The 13515-nt window shown below is 39.3% G+C and overlaps 1 protein-coding gene across 1 annotated transcript; it reads right to left on the bottom strand.

Moving 5' to 3' along the window:
- Positions 1-292: 292 nt before the first annotated feature.
- On the bottom strand, positions 293-8394 carry irf4b (interferon regulatory factor 4b). Its single transcript, XM_036582683.1, has 9 exons — positions 8355-8394; positions 8018-8215; positions 6800-6986; positions 5678-5763; positions 5478-5592; positions 4828-4935; positions 3121-3453; positions 841-953; positions 293-465 (listed from the first exon to the last, which is right to left on the bottom strand). Exons 2-9 carry the CDS (start codon positions 8213-8215, stop codon positions 304-306), a joined length of 1302 nt encoding a protein of 433 aa, XP_036438576.1. The 5' UTR covers positions 8355-8394; the 3' UTR covers positions 293-303.
- Between the last annotated feature and the right edge of the window lie 5121 nt (positions 8395-13515).

Genomic DNA, 13515 nt, shown 5'->3' with positions numbered 1-13515 from the left:
TTTAGTCTAGGCTTAGGCTTAATCCGGGTCTGGGAATCCAGCCATATATTGAAGAATACTAAAAAGGAATGCCAAGTCCAAGACAAACAATGAAAATGAATGCAGTTTGCAATAGTTTCTGTCCTTTCAGCAAATGCTCCCGTGTGTTTGGCCATGTTGATTTTCTCAGTCTTGCCCCATAACAACAAATGTGTTGCGTTTGTCTTTGTCTTTGCTTTGGTTCATTTTGCTCTGCTCCACTGTTTCTTGTTTCAGCATCCTGAAATCTTCAGCTTGCTTTCTTTTAGCTTTTTTTTAGGAATTTCACAGGCTGTTGCTATGGTGATGGGTAATGACTCTGTGGAAGTCCTGGCTGGAGGGAATGGCGTGCTCCGGAGGCAAAGGTGAAAGGTTGTGACTGCGGATGTAGTTCATGCTGCTCGGGTGGGTGAGGTAAAGAAGCTGGCGTGCAAACAAGGGTTCCACCTAGAGCATGATGGAAAGATGATTTGCACATTAGACACTGTACACACTCAAAACACCTCGTCTTAAGGCTTTTTCCACTGCTTAGGGATATTTGCCACTTTCTAGCTACCAGAAAACATGTATTGTGTTATTTTTTGTTGGTCACTGGTCATGGTTTGAGATGGACATAACAGGACCCAAAGGTGTTTGAGGGTGGGGCTAGCGGCACTGTTCAAGCTGACTGGCCAAGCATACTGCACCATTTTTAACAGTGTTTACCAGATAACATTGAATGAGAGAAAATGAATATGTGGAAAATGTGCCATTCTCTCTTTGAGTGATGTACATACAACCGAGGGCCACAGAGTGTACAGAAGACCACATCAGACATGTTACCTGCACTGTTATGGTCCTTCTTGGCCTCTGTGGCTCTGCGCTGTCATCTTCAAAGAACAGGAGTACCTGGGAAAAGGGCGGAGGACGTCCATGCAGAGCATAGCTCTGTAACTCTGATAGAGAGAGGGAGAGAAAAACACAGTTTAGTCGAAACTCTTAAAAGGAAGAAGAAAAGACAAACTCAAGGTAAAAAATTAAATACCTCAATACTGTGACAATCAAATCAAACCCTCGTAGACATATTTTTTTTTATTTTTATTATTTCACACTAGTTTTACGAGCCATCTACCCTTTATATTGTATGAACATTTCATGAAGTATAAACTTAGGAAAATCGTTCCAAAATTACTTACATCATTACATTAAGGTACATTAAAGTTAGGAAAGTTTGTTTTTTCTTTTCTTATGAAGTTACCATTATATATTGTTTTCTTACCGCAATGGCAATATGCAAAATACTTAAAGCTACGCTGCTACACTATACAAATTTTGGGGATTTGGAGACCTCTCTGGTGGAAATGTGTAATTGCATGCAACATGCTGAAGAATATTTTGTAACATTGCTTCGGACCTCTTCCCTGAGAGGATGAATGTAATGATTCAAAGAGATCTCAAAACGGACACCATATTTTAGCTTTTCTTGTGAAATGCTGCTTCTTTCAATTTGAACAAAATTATATATATTTTAATATTTTTTCATTATTAATTAATTAGCTAATTGTTTAATTTAAAATTGTACATATTATTTAATAGAGCTACAAGTGTGTGTTTCCTTCTAACAGATTAATTCATCTATACTAGGCTGCATTTTTCTGCTGTGCCAACTAGTACTAGTGTATCACATTCATAGAAATTAATTGGTCATATTGACTGTAAATATGCATCTCTCTCACTCTTTTTCTCCATTATCTTTCTCTCTTACAAGTAACTCATAACATGTGACTTATGGGGATTCTCATCTGTGAACGAATCACATCCTGGAAAGTCCTGTGTGCAGGTATGCAAATCTACTGCCCTAGTCAGCCAGTGACGTGGGCAGGGTGAGTGGCTGCTGCAGTTCAGAGCTTATCTGTGTTGTGGTGAATCAAACCCCATGTGTAGTGTGGTCGAATATTTACTGTAAGTCAGTGTGACCTTATTTACTGTAATAATTGATCAGTTCTTAGTAGTTTCGCTGCAGCTGGGGTCTTATGTCAGTGGAGTATTTACTAACAGAATTCGAAGAAAGAGAATGCTTCTATTTACCGAAATGTCATTTCTACAGCAAGAGACTGTGAGTGGTCTTGCTGATTGAACTGAGTTTTGCTGGCAGAAATATTAAGATAGAAAAACAATAAATTAACAGAATAAATTATGGATGCATTACCATTTCATTTTAATACAATAACCAATATTTATCACTTTGTTTTGGTTGATACCAATACCAGTAACCTATAATTTACATTTTTTTCTGTTTTACCAAGTTCACACTATAATCTAAATATAAAGTACAGTGAGCTGCCAGCAGGTCTAAACTCATATTTCTCACCTCTGTATTCAGAGTTATAGTTATTATATAGACCAAGTTGCATTGTGGCACTTGTAGTTACTGAGTAATAAGCCTTAGGATGTAGTAAGATTGGGACTCTAAGGGTTAAAACCGTGGCTCATTGATTAATTTTACATAGCCATGATACAACTAAATCAGTCAACTGCTGTAAACATTTGCTTATTTTATTATAAATACGCAAATGTTTGTTGTAAAATCATTTAGCAGACAATTTTATCCAGAGCTACGTACAATTGTAGGCTACAGTAATGTTAGGAGTTTTACCCCCACATATTCTAAGTATGGCATTTCCAACTGGATGGGAAATTGAACCATCAATCTTCTGTGTGGTGGGGCAGTGGTGTTATCCACTCTGCTATACATTTGTGGGGTTATAAAGGATGGAAATGCCCAGCACTAGCATTAAAAAAGGGCACTTAATCATCAGTTGTAATTCCATAATCAGATACTAATAATTCAACATTCCCAATTATCAATGAATAACATATTAGCTGTTAACAAATTGCTTGCTTCGTGAAAGAATTGTTTATTGTGATTCTTATGAAGAATAACTTAAATTGTTTATTAAACATGTACTATATCAATGCATTTTGTATCTTTGCATCGCAAAAGCTATTTTGTGCTTTGTGTCGTGCTTTGTGCCTAACATGAACACACAGCCTTTCTTGACTTATTGCTTTACTAAATGATGTTACTTCAATAATGATGTAGTAGATGATTTTCTTTCTAACCTGTGATGAAGAGCTGAGTGTCCAGCAGTTTGCAGGTCTGTTCTCTCTCCAGTTTGCCGGGTTTGTTGCTGGCCGCTGTGTGGCCTCCCTCCCAGTAGACCCTGCATGGGCAGCGGCGGCGGGCATAAAGCCCATCCGGTGCCATCCACAAGAGAACACCATGCTCTAGAGCACCCCGCTCCACCTGAGGAAGCTCCACCAGCTCTGGGCCTTCAGAGGCTCCATATGGCAGCCCGTCTCTGCTCACGCCCAGCACACAGCCTTCTGGACTGCTTACAGTCATCTCCCGCACTAAAGCGTCCCGGAAAAACACTGCCACCTGGAGACGGTAATCTAAGTAGGAAGGGCATGACAGCAGGTCAGAAACCAGTTTTTCAAAAGATTTCTTTCAGAATTTGTTCAAGCTGCATCACCGCCAAGGATGCAAAAATGCAGCTTTTTTATTTGGAAAAAGACAAAAATCCAAGCTTTTGGTTCCTGAAGTTAGAGTTGGATTAGGTGTAGCACAGCACAACTTCATTGAAATATCACAGAAATACAGGAATGTAATTTTCTAATATATAAACAGACCTCACTGAGCATCACTGTATAGTTGGCTGCTTGTCCATATTAGGAAATCCGAGTCTAAGCAAATTTTCTCTATGAGATAAATGAATGGCGTTTCAGAAAATTGCCGATGTTGCACTCTGTAGTAAACAGAAATGTTACAAACCTAATATGTTTTGTCTTACATACAGGAATTACTGGATCCTCTGAATTACAACGTCGTTTTGCAGTCAATAATGTGAATAAAACCACACTGAGTGCTACAAGCAAGTTAATACAGGCTACAAGCCATCTAACACTGCTGCATACTGGAATAATGTTGTGTAAAGGAAGGCTAATACTGTATCTTACCACTATTACACAACCTCACCAGCTACTCTAACTGTATGCTACTACTGCTAAAGCATCCTAACTACCACATTTGAAAAAGCCTACTGGTTTGCATAAGGGATGTGCATTCCAACAAATTTTGTTTTGATATTTAAGTTTCCGTAGGAGTTAATGACAATCCTGTTAACCGCAGATAAGGACAAATAATGGGGAAAAAACAAACTTGGACTGTAAGCAATGTAGGGCTGTAGGCTCACCTTTTTAAGTGACAGCACTGGTGTTGCACAAAAATAAAGCAGCACGCAGAGGAACATGTTTTATTGTTGTATATATTGAGCTAATAAAGCTGCCGGTGTCACATTTGATGCTTTGAGGATTTACACAAGGTTTTTTCTTCTCAGTGGACAACGTGCTATGTTCACGTGATGAAACGTATTGAGTACCCAAGCAGTGATGTGAGTATTCGAATATTGGCACCTCAAATGGTTAACCAAGTACTCAAGTACCTGGTTTGCATGGGGTATTTCAGTGAGGTTGCCAGTCTTATGTCAGTACAATGCATGGCCGCGTTAGCTTGAATGTAGTATTATTTGTATTTTGGCCCCTAATTGACTTCATAATTCAGAGGATCCAGTGACATTCTGAGGAAGAATGTGTATACAGCAAAACGTTTCAGGTTTGGAACATTAGAGCAGGGCACGATAGCAGCGATTTTCAAAAACCCCTTTCATTTTTCTCATAGAGAGAACCAGCTTAAGACCCAGAGTTCCTAGTATGGGCATGACAGTGACTACAGAGTGGCAACACAACTTCAGAGGTCTATATCTGTACCTGATAGGGCCATGGCTTCTGCTGATTTCATGCTGGAGTCCAATGTAAATGCAGAAGGTAAAGGCTCTGAGGCGCTGCAGCTGTAGAAAGAGCCGCTGAACTGGTAGCCTAAACACAGAGCATTGGTAACAGTTAAAAGCATGCATGTTGAAGCAGGTGACATCTTCAGTAAAGGCATTTCTCGATATATATCTTCCATGCTGTAAACCCAACATTAAAGCAATAGTTCAGTGAAAAATTTTATTTACACCAAATAAAATCCCAGTCTGCCATGAGCACTATCTGCAGATTACCTCTTTAGTTTTGCACTGGATGATGTTTTGAGGCTAATGTAGCTAACAAGTAAAGGGAGCTTCTGTTAGCACTGTGCTAATTGCATGTCTCAGTTATCACACACTTGCCTCAAACCACATAGAGTTGTTAAGTAGTGTCAAATAGACTTGATTACATTGTTTCCGATACTTTATGTTCCGTTATTTATATAAATGGACAAAAGTACAGATGATATTCAGGCTTCGCTACTGTTTTAGCTGTGTGCCATTTTTATGATAACCATATGTCCTACAGTGCAAAACTGTAAAAGTAGACTTTAAATACCAAATATGTCTTTCCAGATTGACTCTGTTTGAGGTAAAGAACATGAGGTATACCTGTGTCCCAGCGAGGGGTGTAAGGGTTCTGGTTGTAGGGGATGTCTGATATAGGGGGCTTGTCTGAGAGGTAATCCCGCCAGCTCCTCTCTACTGGAGAGATGTAGTTACATACCTGTGTAGAGAACAAAATATTTACTTGCACGCAGACACAGCCGCATGAAAAACCAGTGTAAACAAGTCTTTATCATCACTGTTACCTGACTCTGGAGGGGTGCATAGGAGGGGTGTAGTGGGTAACTGGGTGGGCTTGTGTTTGGTGGAGTGTCATCCAATGACCTGGGCCCTGCAATATAGAAATATCAAACATTGATTGTCAGTGGCACTACATAAAACTGAATAAGAAATCAGTATAATGAGGTTATTACATTATATGTGTTGTTTGGACATTTTGTTTATGTAATGTGGTATGTATGTGTTGTTTGCCTTATTAGTCTCTGTGTTGTCATCTATTCAGCTCTTAAAATGTAAATGTTGAAATTGTGCAGACTTGACTGATCTTTTTTTTTTTCCATTGCTTGTATTAACCTTTTGGTTGCTAAGGTAAAAGTGAGGTTAGGTGTAGCACAGAAGCATTTAGCTATAGTCATGGCCACCCATAAGAGAAAAATGGGAAGACTTTCAGGGATCCACCCACAACAAGCCACACTCCTCAAGCAAAATATGCATTTTACAAACCAGATTTTATACTTTGTAAATAAAAATTTGCAACATATTCAGTAGTATGCAAACATCTGTCAGTCATTCCTGACAACATTTTGTTGATTTCATAAGTGAAAAAGAGTTAACATGTCCTCCACAGAAAACACACTTGCTGTTTATTTGCTGTCTTTAACATCTTGGGGAAAATAAGGAATAGAACATAAAATATGGCCTCTTATATTTTATGTTTTTTTTTTTTCTTCAATTTGTTAAACGAGAAAATAAACTTAAAATGAATAGAATTTTACTGAAAAATGCCATATTTAAGTTTGTGAGTTTGGAAGTTTAAAAAAAGGCCAAATCAGCCATTAAAATAAGTGGTTGGCACATCCCTAATAAAAGGGCTTTTCTGTCATTGCGTGCATGATGTTATGCCACATGCTAAGGTCAAGCTACCACCATGCAGCTCAGATCAGCGAGATCATATCAAGTGTGACAATCTCGATCTGCATCTTTGAGGTAGGGGTGCTGTTCAGGGGAATTTTTCAGGGGCCAGGCCATGTCTTTGTGCAGGTTTGTCTACAGTCATATAGAACTCAGAAAAAAACAGTCAAGGTTGTGTGTGTGTGTGTGTGTGTGTGTGTGTGTATGTTAATTTTTTTTTTTTTTGGTCCACTTGCCTTTTTTAGCCCCCTCGGGAACGATCCTGTACACCTTGTAAGGGTCAGAGATGTCCAGCTGGCTGCGCTCCAACAGCTCCTCGAAGTCGTTGCTCTTGTTGAGGGCGCAGCGCAGGCGCGTCTTCCACGTGGGTGGGTCTGGTTTGTCGATGCCCTCACGGTATTTACCCTTAAACACAGCCCAGGCCTGCAGAGTGCACAGACACAGACACACACACACACACACACACACAGACAGTTTCAGTACAATACACACGCTCTGTGCTGAGAGAGATGCAGGATCACTCTCTGTGCTACTAAAACGCTCTTTCTCTCTCTCTCTGTCTCTCTCTCCTCTCTCTCTCTCTCTCTCTCATATTCTACATCCCACCTCTCTCCCCTCCATCTCTCTTTCCACAACTGATTCTCTTCTCTCTCTCTCTCTCTCTCTCTCTCTCTCTCTCTCTCTCCTCCCTCTCTCTCTCTCTCATTCTACATCCACCTTACTTTTCACTCTTCTCTAATCACCCTTTTCTCTCACTTTACACAATTTCTTTCTTTTTACCTATCCCCTTTTCTATTCTCTCTGTCATCTACTTCTGTTTCTTTCTTTCTTTCTTTCTTTCTCTACATCCACCTCTTCCTGTTTGCTCTCTTTCTCGCTATTCTATCCCTTCATCTCGTTTCTCTCACTCTACACCAACACTCATACTTTTCACCCACCTGTCCATCTCTCTTTTTTCTTTCCCTACATCCATCTCTCGTTAGACAACCTCCCTCCTTGTTTTATCCATTTCTCATACTTTTCTCTTTCCCTACATCTCTTTCTCTCTCTTCTTCCATCTCTCTCTTCCTGTGGATTCATCTCGTTTCTTTCTCTCTCTTTTTGTAACTCATCTCTGCTCTATGTGGTAACAAAGCCCAGTCTAAAGTAGTCTGCGTTTACACTGATTCATTAGGCGGAGATGTTTATTCAGCGGTATTTAAGTGAGGCGAATATGATGCAATAGAATCCAGATTCAGTGCATATTTTACAGGAGCACATTTCAGTACTTAGTGCAGATGAAAGGAAGAAGAGCAGAGCTGCTCTCACTACTACCACACCAACTCTCTCTCTCTCTCTCTCTTTTACTCTCCTTCTCCTCCTCCATCTCTCTTTTCTCTCACTTTACATCATTTCTCTCTCTCTCTCTCTCTCTCTCTCTCTCTCTCTCTCTCTCTCTCTCTCTCTCTCTCTACCTTGAACAGTGCTGCGTCCTCGTCTCGGTTGTAGTCCTGTTTGCCCGCGTGCTTCCACGGGATCCTGAACACGCTCTTCTCGTCGTTCTCCCACACCAGGCCGGGGTATTTACCGGTGTCCACCTGCTCGATCAGCCACTGCCGCAACTTCCCGTTACCTGAGCTACCCGTCGTCGCGCGCTCCCCGTCCGAGCACATCTAGCGGGAGGTGGAGAAAAGTTCCGTTCAGCTGAGTGTATTGACTGCAGTATAAATGAGGCGCAAACTGACGCCCGTGATCCTTAATTCTGCTTTTAGAATTTTCTGTGTGTGTGAAACAGTGAATGCGCGCGCTTACCTCGCCGCAGCTCTCGACTTTGAGTGTGTGTGTGCGTGTGTGTGTGATGCGGGTCGCGCGGTTCAGCTCTCGGGGCGCCACTTTTGCTTAAATCGGTTTTGCATAAGGAGGGGCGGGGCGGGGCTCGCGCTGCTGGAATTCGGATTCCGCGCGCGATTCTACGAAGGCTGCGACGTACAGCAGCAGCAGCAGCAGCTGTGGCGCGCGCGTGCACGAACATCCCGTAAACAAACTGCGCGCGCGGGGGTGGGGTGGGACATGAAAGCTCACGAGCGGCGGAGAGGGACTTTTGGTCACTATTTTCAGAGTAAGATTTATTTCTTTGAAATGACATTCAGAGCACAGACAGTGTTAGAATCACAATCGATCATAATCACTTATTTAAGGTGGAAAATAATAACCCTCAGTGTTTGACGCGTTGATGTGTGTACATATATATATATATATATATATATATATATATATATATATATATATATATATATATGTATATATATATATATGTATATGTATATATATATATATATATATAGAGAGAGAGAGAGAGAGAGAGAGAGAGAGAGAGAGAGTAATGTAGTCAGTTTTGTTGCATAATTGGATGTGGATGTAGTGGAACTGATGTCAGCATGTGCTATTTTTTTCAATACTACATTTACCGATTTATCTACAATACAATCTTAGTTCCAGTGGTTAGTCACAGAGTTAGTGCCAGATTAACCTCCATTATTTAGACCGTATTTGAACTAACCACTCTAGATCTAACAAGAGTAATATAGTAGTTTATATAGTAGCTTACGTTCACGTAGACATAAGGTCAAACAACTGCCTATGACGTTCTCTCTTCCAGTAAAACTCCAGTCTGTACTGTGTAATCTGAATGGTTGTGGATTGTGGAGACAGAAATTTGCCTCGTGAATACCTGCATAGTCACAAACATTGTTTCTGGGTTTCTGTGCTGCAAGCTGAATCTTTATCTTCAGATTCCATGGTTGCTAGAAACCCCCTTTCGTGCCTACTTTCCACAATAGAATAAAAGTATTATTGATGGAAAGTAACAGTGAGTCATGTCTCTGCTACATTCTGAGTTCAGGCATCTTGAGCTTTAGCCAAGCCTATCTGGGCATTATTCATTATTTCCTAAAATATAAATGCAGGAAACAGTGAATAAGCCCAGATATGCCTGCAGTTCTTCAAGTGTTAGAGCACTGATAGGCTCCCCCTGAGTGAAAGCAATAATAACATACATACTCTTAGCAAAAAGAGTTCAATAGAGTACTGAAAAGCAGTTCTTTGACTCATAACAATGGTGGAACCCTTTTTGGTGCTAAATAGAACCATTTATAAGGGGGTTCTTTAAAGAACTATATACAACTAGTTCTCCATTATAGAGGAGAATAATTTGACCATGCAGAGATCCATTTATGCCTTCAGATGGTTGATGGTTATAAGTATAATGAAGAACCCTTAAAGAACCCTTAAGTATGTACCCTCCTTTATGGTTAAATAAGTTTGCATTTCTGTTGTATAAGGTTTTTTTTAAAGGTCCTTTCAAACAAAAAGTGTTCCACTGTTACTACAAGTCATAGAACGTTTTTGGTACTAGACACAATTCTTTTTGTTAAGAGTGTACTGAATGTGGAGGAGCTGTTTGTTTATTTGTTTATTTCTGGTCCAACATTGTTACATGTCACTAAGACACAGAGCCATTTAAACACTGAATTATTTTGCTGCTGCAATAAAACATGAACATATTAACAAAGGAAGCTCTTTTCAGAGATTAATTTTCTGCCTAATGTTTTAACATTTTACAAGTTACATAAACTATATTAATCTAATACATGTAAAAATAGCTAAAAGTAGCTCAGTGTACTACTATGGTGTAGTATAGGAGAAACTTGAGCACTTTATCTCTACTTATCTGAGTAAAGTAAGAGTGTCATCATCTAGACAAGGAAAAAAACATATATCATTTTCCCATAACCTACTAAAATGTGCCCTTATTAGCTTACTTATGGCACTTACATTTATTCAAACTTTACCATAAAATAGGGCGGTACGGTGGCGCTGTGGGTAGCGCTGTTTCCTCACAGCAAGAATGGCCTGGGTTAGATTCCCGGCCGGGCGACCGGGTCGTTTCTGTGTGGAGTTTGCATGTTCTCCCCGTGTCTGCGTGGGTTTCCTCCGGGTACTCCGGTTTCCTCCCACAGTCCAAAAACATGCAGTCAGGCTGATTGGACATGCTGAATTGCCCCTAGGTCTGAGTGTGTGTGTGTGTGTGTGTGTGTGACTGTGTATGTCTGTCTGTCTGCCCTGCGATGGACTGGCGACCTGTCCAGGGTGTATCCTGCCTTCCGCCCAATGACAGCTGCGATAGGCTCCAGCACCCCACCGTGAACCAGAAGGATAAGCGGTTTAGAAGATGTATGTATGTACCAAAAAATACCTGATTTCTATTGAACAGATTTCCTGACTCTGTTGATCATTTGAGTTAATTTTGTTGTCTATGTTGTTTCTTATTAACCTTGTACACAGCCAGGGCCCACCAGCAGGCCCACAGTTTTATTACACACTTTTAGAACCAAAGAAAAGCTCAACCAGTTTGCACTGAAGTCCATGTAGTTACTGAATAATAAGCCTTAGTATATAATAAGCCTGGGATTTTAAGGGGTTAATCCAGATGAATAGCATGTACTATTAAGTGAACTATTGAGTTCACTTAATAAATATGTTATAAATACAACCGTTCTTATATTATACCCTATTACAATTGTGTCATCACTACAGAAAATTTGACATTCATTCACTAGGCTTAATGTTTATAATATAACTGACGCTGTTGAAGCAGCACTGCAAACATCTGAGGTAAAAGAACATAGCAGAACAGGTTTTGATGGGCTGACAGCTGGACATGAGAAGAATGGGGAAGGAGAAGAGGAGAGGACAAGAACAAGACAAACAGACATGATGAACCTCTTTCCTGTGTTGGTCACTGTAATTCAATACTTTGTTCAGACAGACTAAAGGCACCACATTCTCCTTCTCTGTGATTCCTGTCTAATTAGATGTAGGAAGTGTACACAGTGCTCATGACTGCATTGTTTTTTTTTTATGTTGTTAACCATTTCATGCATAATCATTTTTATTTATTTATTATTTTATTACATACATACAATGGCATAAAACATGACGTTTAATGTTTTTCTAAATAGCACTTTATATAAACTTTATATAAAGAACTGTCCACATAAACCTTTTAGAAATGGTGCCACACAGAGTTCTCTGAGTGATGCCATAGAGGAACCACTTTTGATATCCTAAAGGACCCTGGGCCTCACTCATCAATATTTTCCTAAGTCTTCTTTTAAATTAGTTCTTGAGAAAAGGGCTTAGAAAAACTCAATCTGTGTCAGATTAATGGTGTGTTCTTAAATCCTAAAACTGTGCACACCTTTGTGCTCTTGAGTGTGTGTAGATTCTGTTCTTAACTAAGAATAAGTCCCAAATAAGAAAACATTGGTGAATGGCAGAATCTTCATGAAAACTGCATAAGTGGATTTTAAGAAGAATTTTTTTCTTAAGAACGGTTGGTGAATAAGGCACAATGTGTGGAAAAAGAAATGTGTGCAAACATGTTAAAGTTTAAAGAACCTTCACATTGTTCCATACCGAGACAGTTTACATTATGTGGAGGTTCTTCAAACTTTTAAAATGTTCTTCACACTCATATATCTCATCTATAAAAATTGTTCTGAAAGTTTTTTATGGAATCTTCTATGGCCACATTTTTAGACACCCAATATATTGTGCATTTCATTGAAATCAGGGAATATACAAAATGTTTTTAACCTTCTAAAACTTTACTATACTTCAGTCAGATCCTTAGCTGGGTTCCTTGTGGAAAAGTGTAGTGTGGAATGTAAATGGAAATTAGAGTTGTCAGTGTATTGATGAATGTCTATATATTTTCAGATCTATTAGAAAAGGTGATGAAATTGTATATCTTGTGTAAAACTATGGGAATTTTGAGAAATTCTTTTGACCAATAACTGATCACTATTGGTTGGTGATTAATTGTTAACCAACAAACCGAAAATCATGGACACAGCTCCTGAACACATTAAACAAAGCACTGTCTTATGTATACATACGGCTTTTAGCTTTATTGAATGAAAAACCGCAGCCTAATGGAACATATATGACATCATTACATTTACCACATATTATTAGCCCAAGTTAATGAACATTTGATTATATGTGAGGTAAACCAAGATGGTGTATGGTTATTCAAGTCAAAGGGGCATCATCCTCTCTCTCTCTCTCTCTCTCTCTCTCTCTCTACCTAAAAAGGCAACGTTAATAATTACTTCTCTCAAATTATAATGGATTTATTTTACTTAATAACTCCTGAAAAAAGTAATCTCACTACTCTAAAGTACTTCTACTTATGAATTACTTACTAAAACCCACACAAATCTGTACAAACTGGACAGAGCAAGGGAAAATTAAATCCAGTGCTTCATTAAAAATAAATACAATCACAGTAAACACCATTTAACTGTCTCTGCCTTCAAAGAAAACCAATTATACTTGATTAAAATCATCAACTGGAGCTGCATTAGAGCAAAAATGTGGTTGCTGGGGGTCCCTGAGGACCCTTGATAGAAATGGATCTACATGCTACATACTATGAGCTGTGGTTGAAATTTGCATTTTAGGCTGTTGAATGCAACATTAAAAATCTTACACCAGTCTCACTGAGACCACCTGAAAATCTCTCTCCAGTCACCCCACCAAACCCTGCTGAACCAACCCGTAACAACCCCATTTTTAATAACAGCTCTTTAGAGAATAAACGTTAAGTCACAAGACCATAACAATCACAAAAATGGCCACAAGTTGGCTGTAATTGTTCAGTGGGGGAAATAATCAAGAAATTCCCACTGATGTAAATGGAATTTGAGTGTCTATTGTTAGCATAAAGGGGGGATATGGACCCCCTTCCTCTACCTAAAACCACATAACGCCATTTGCAGAAATACTGTTGATATGGCGGCTCTCTCTTCATGAATCCTCTCTGCTGGTTCTAGTGTGAAGCTCATATGAATAGTTTAAACAGTAATCAACATAAAGTTAATAATTCCTAGCTTTTAGGCTTTTTCTG

Source organism: Colossoma macropomum, unplaced genomic scaffold (genome assembly GCF_904425465.1).
Source record: "Colossoma macropomum unplaced genomic scaffold, Colossoma_macropomum, whole genome shotgun sequence".
Lineage (NCBI taxonomy): Eukaryota > Metazoa > Chordata > Actinopteri > Characiformes > Serrasalmidae > Colossoma > Colossoma macropomum.
The sequence above is the reverse complement of the archived record's forward strand: the minus strand, read 5'-3'. Positions and strand labels throughout refer to the sequence as shown.

Excerpts from the sequence above, each read along its gene's own strand:
- irf4b (XM_036582683.1), bottom strand. The coding sequence starts at position 8,215 with ATGTGCTCGGACGGGGAGCGCGCGACGACGGGTAGCTCAGGTAACGGG. Across the intron at positions 5,764-6,799 it reads TCCCGAGGGGGCTAAAAAAG|GGCCCAGGTCATTGGATGAC; the intron begins GCAAGTGGACCA and ends TCTATATTGCAG. Across the intron at positions 4,936-5,477 it reads CACCCCTCGCTGGGACACAG|GCTACCAGTTCAGCGGCTCT; the intron begins GTATACCTCATG and ends CTCTGTGTTTAG.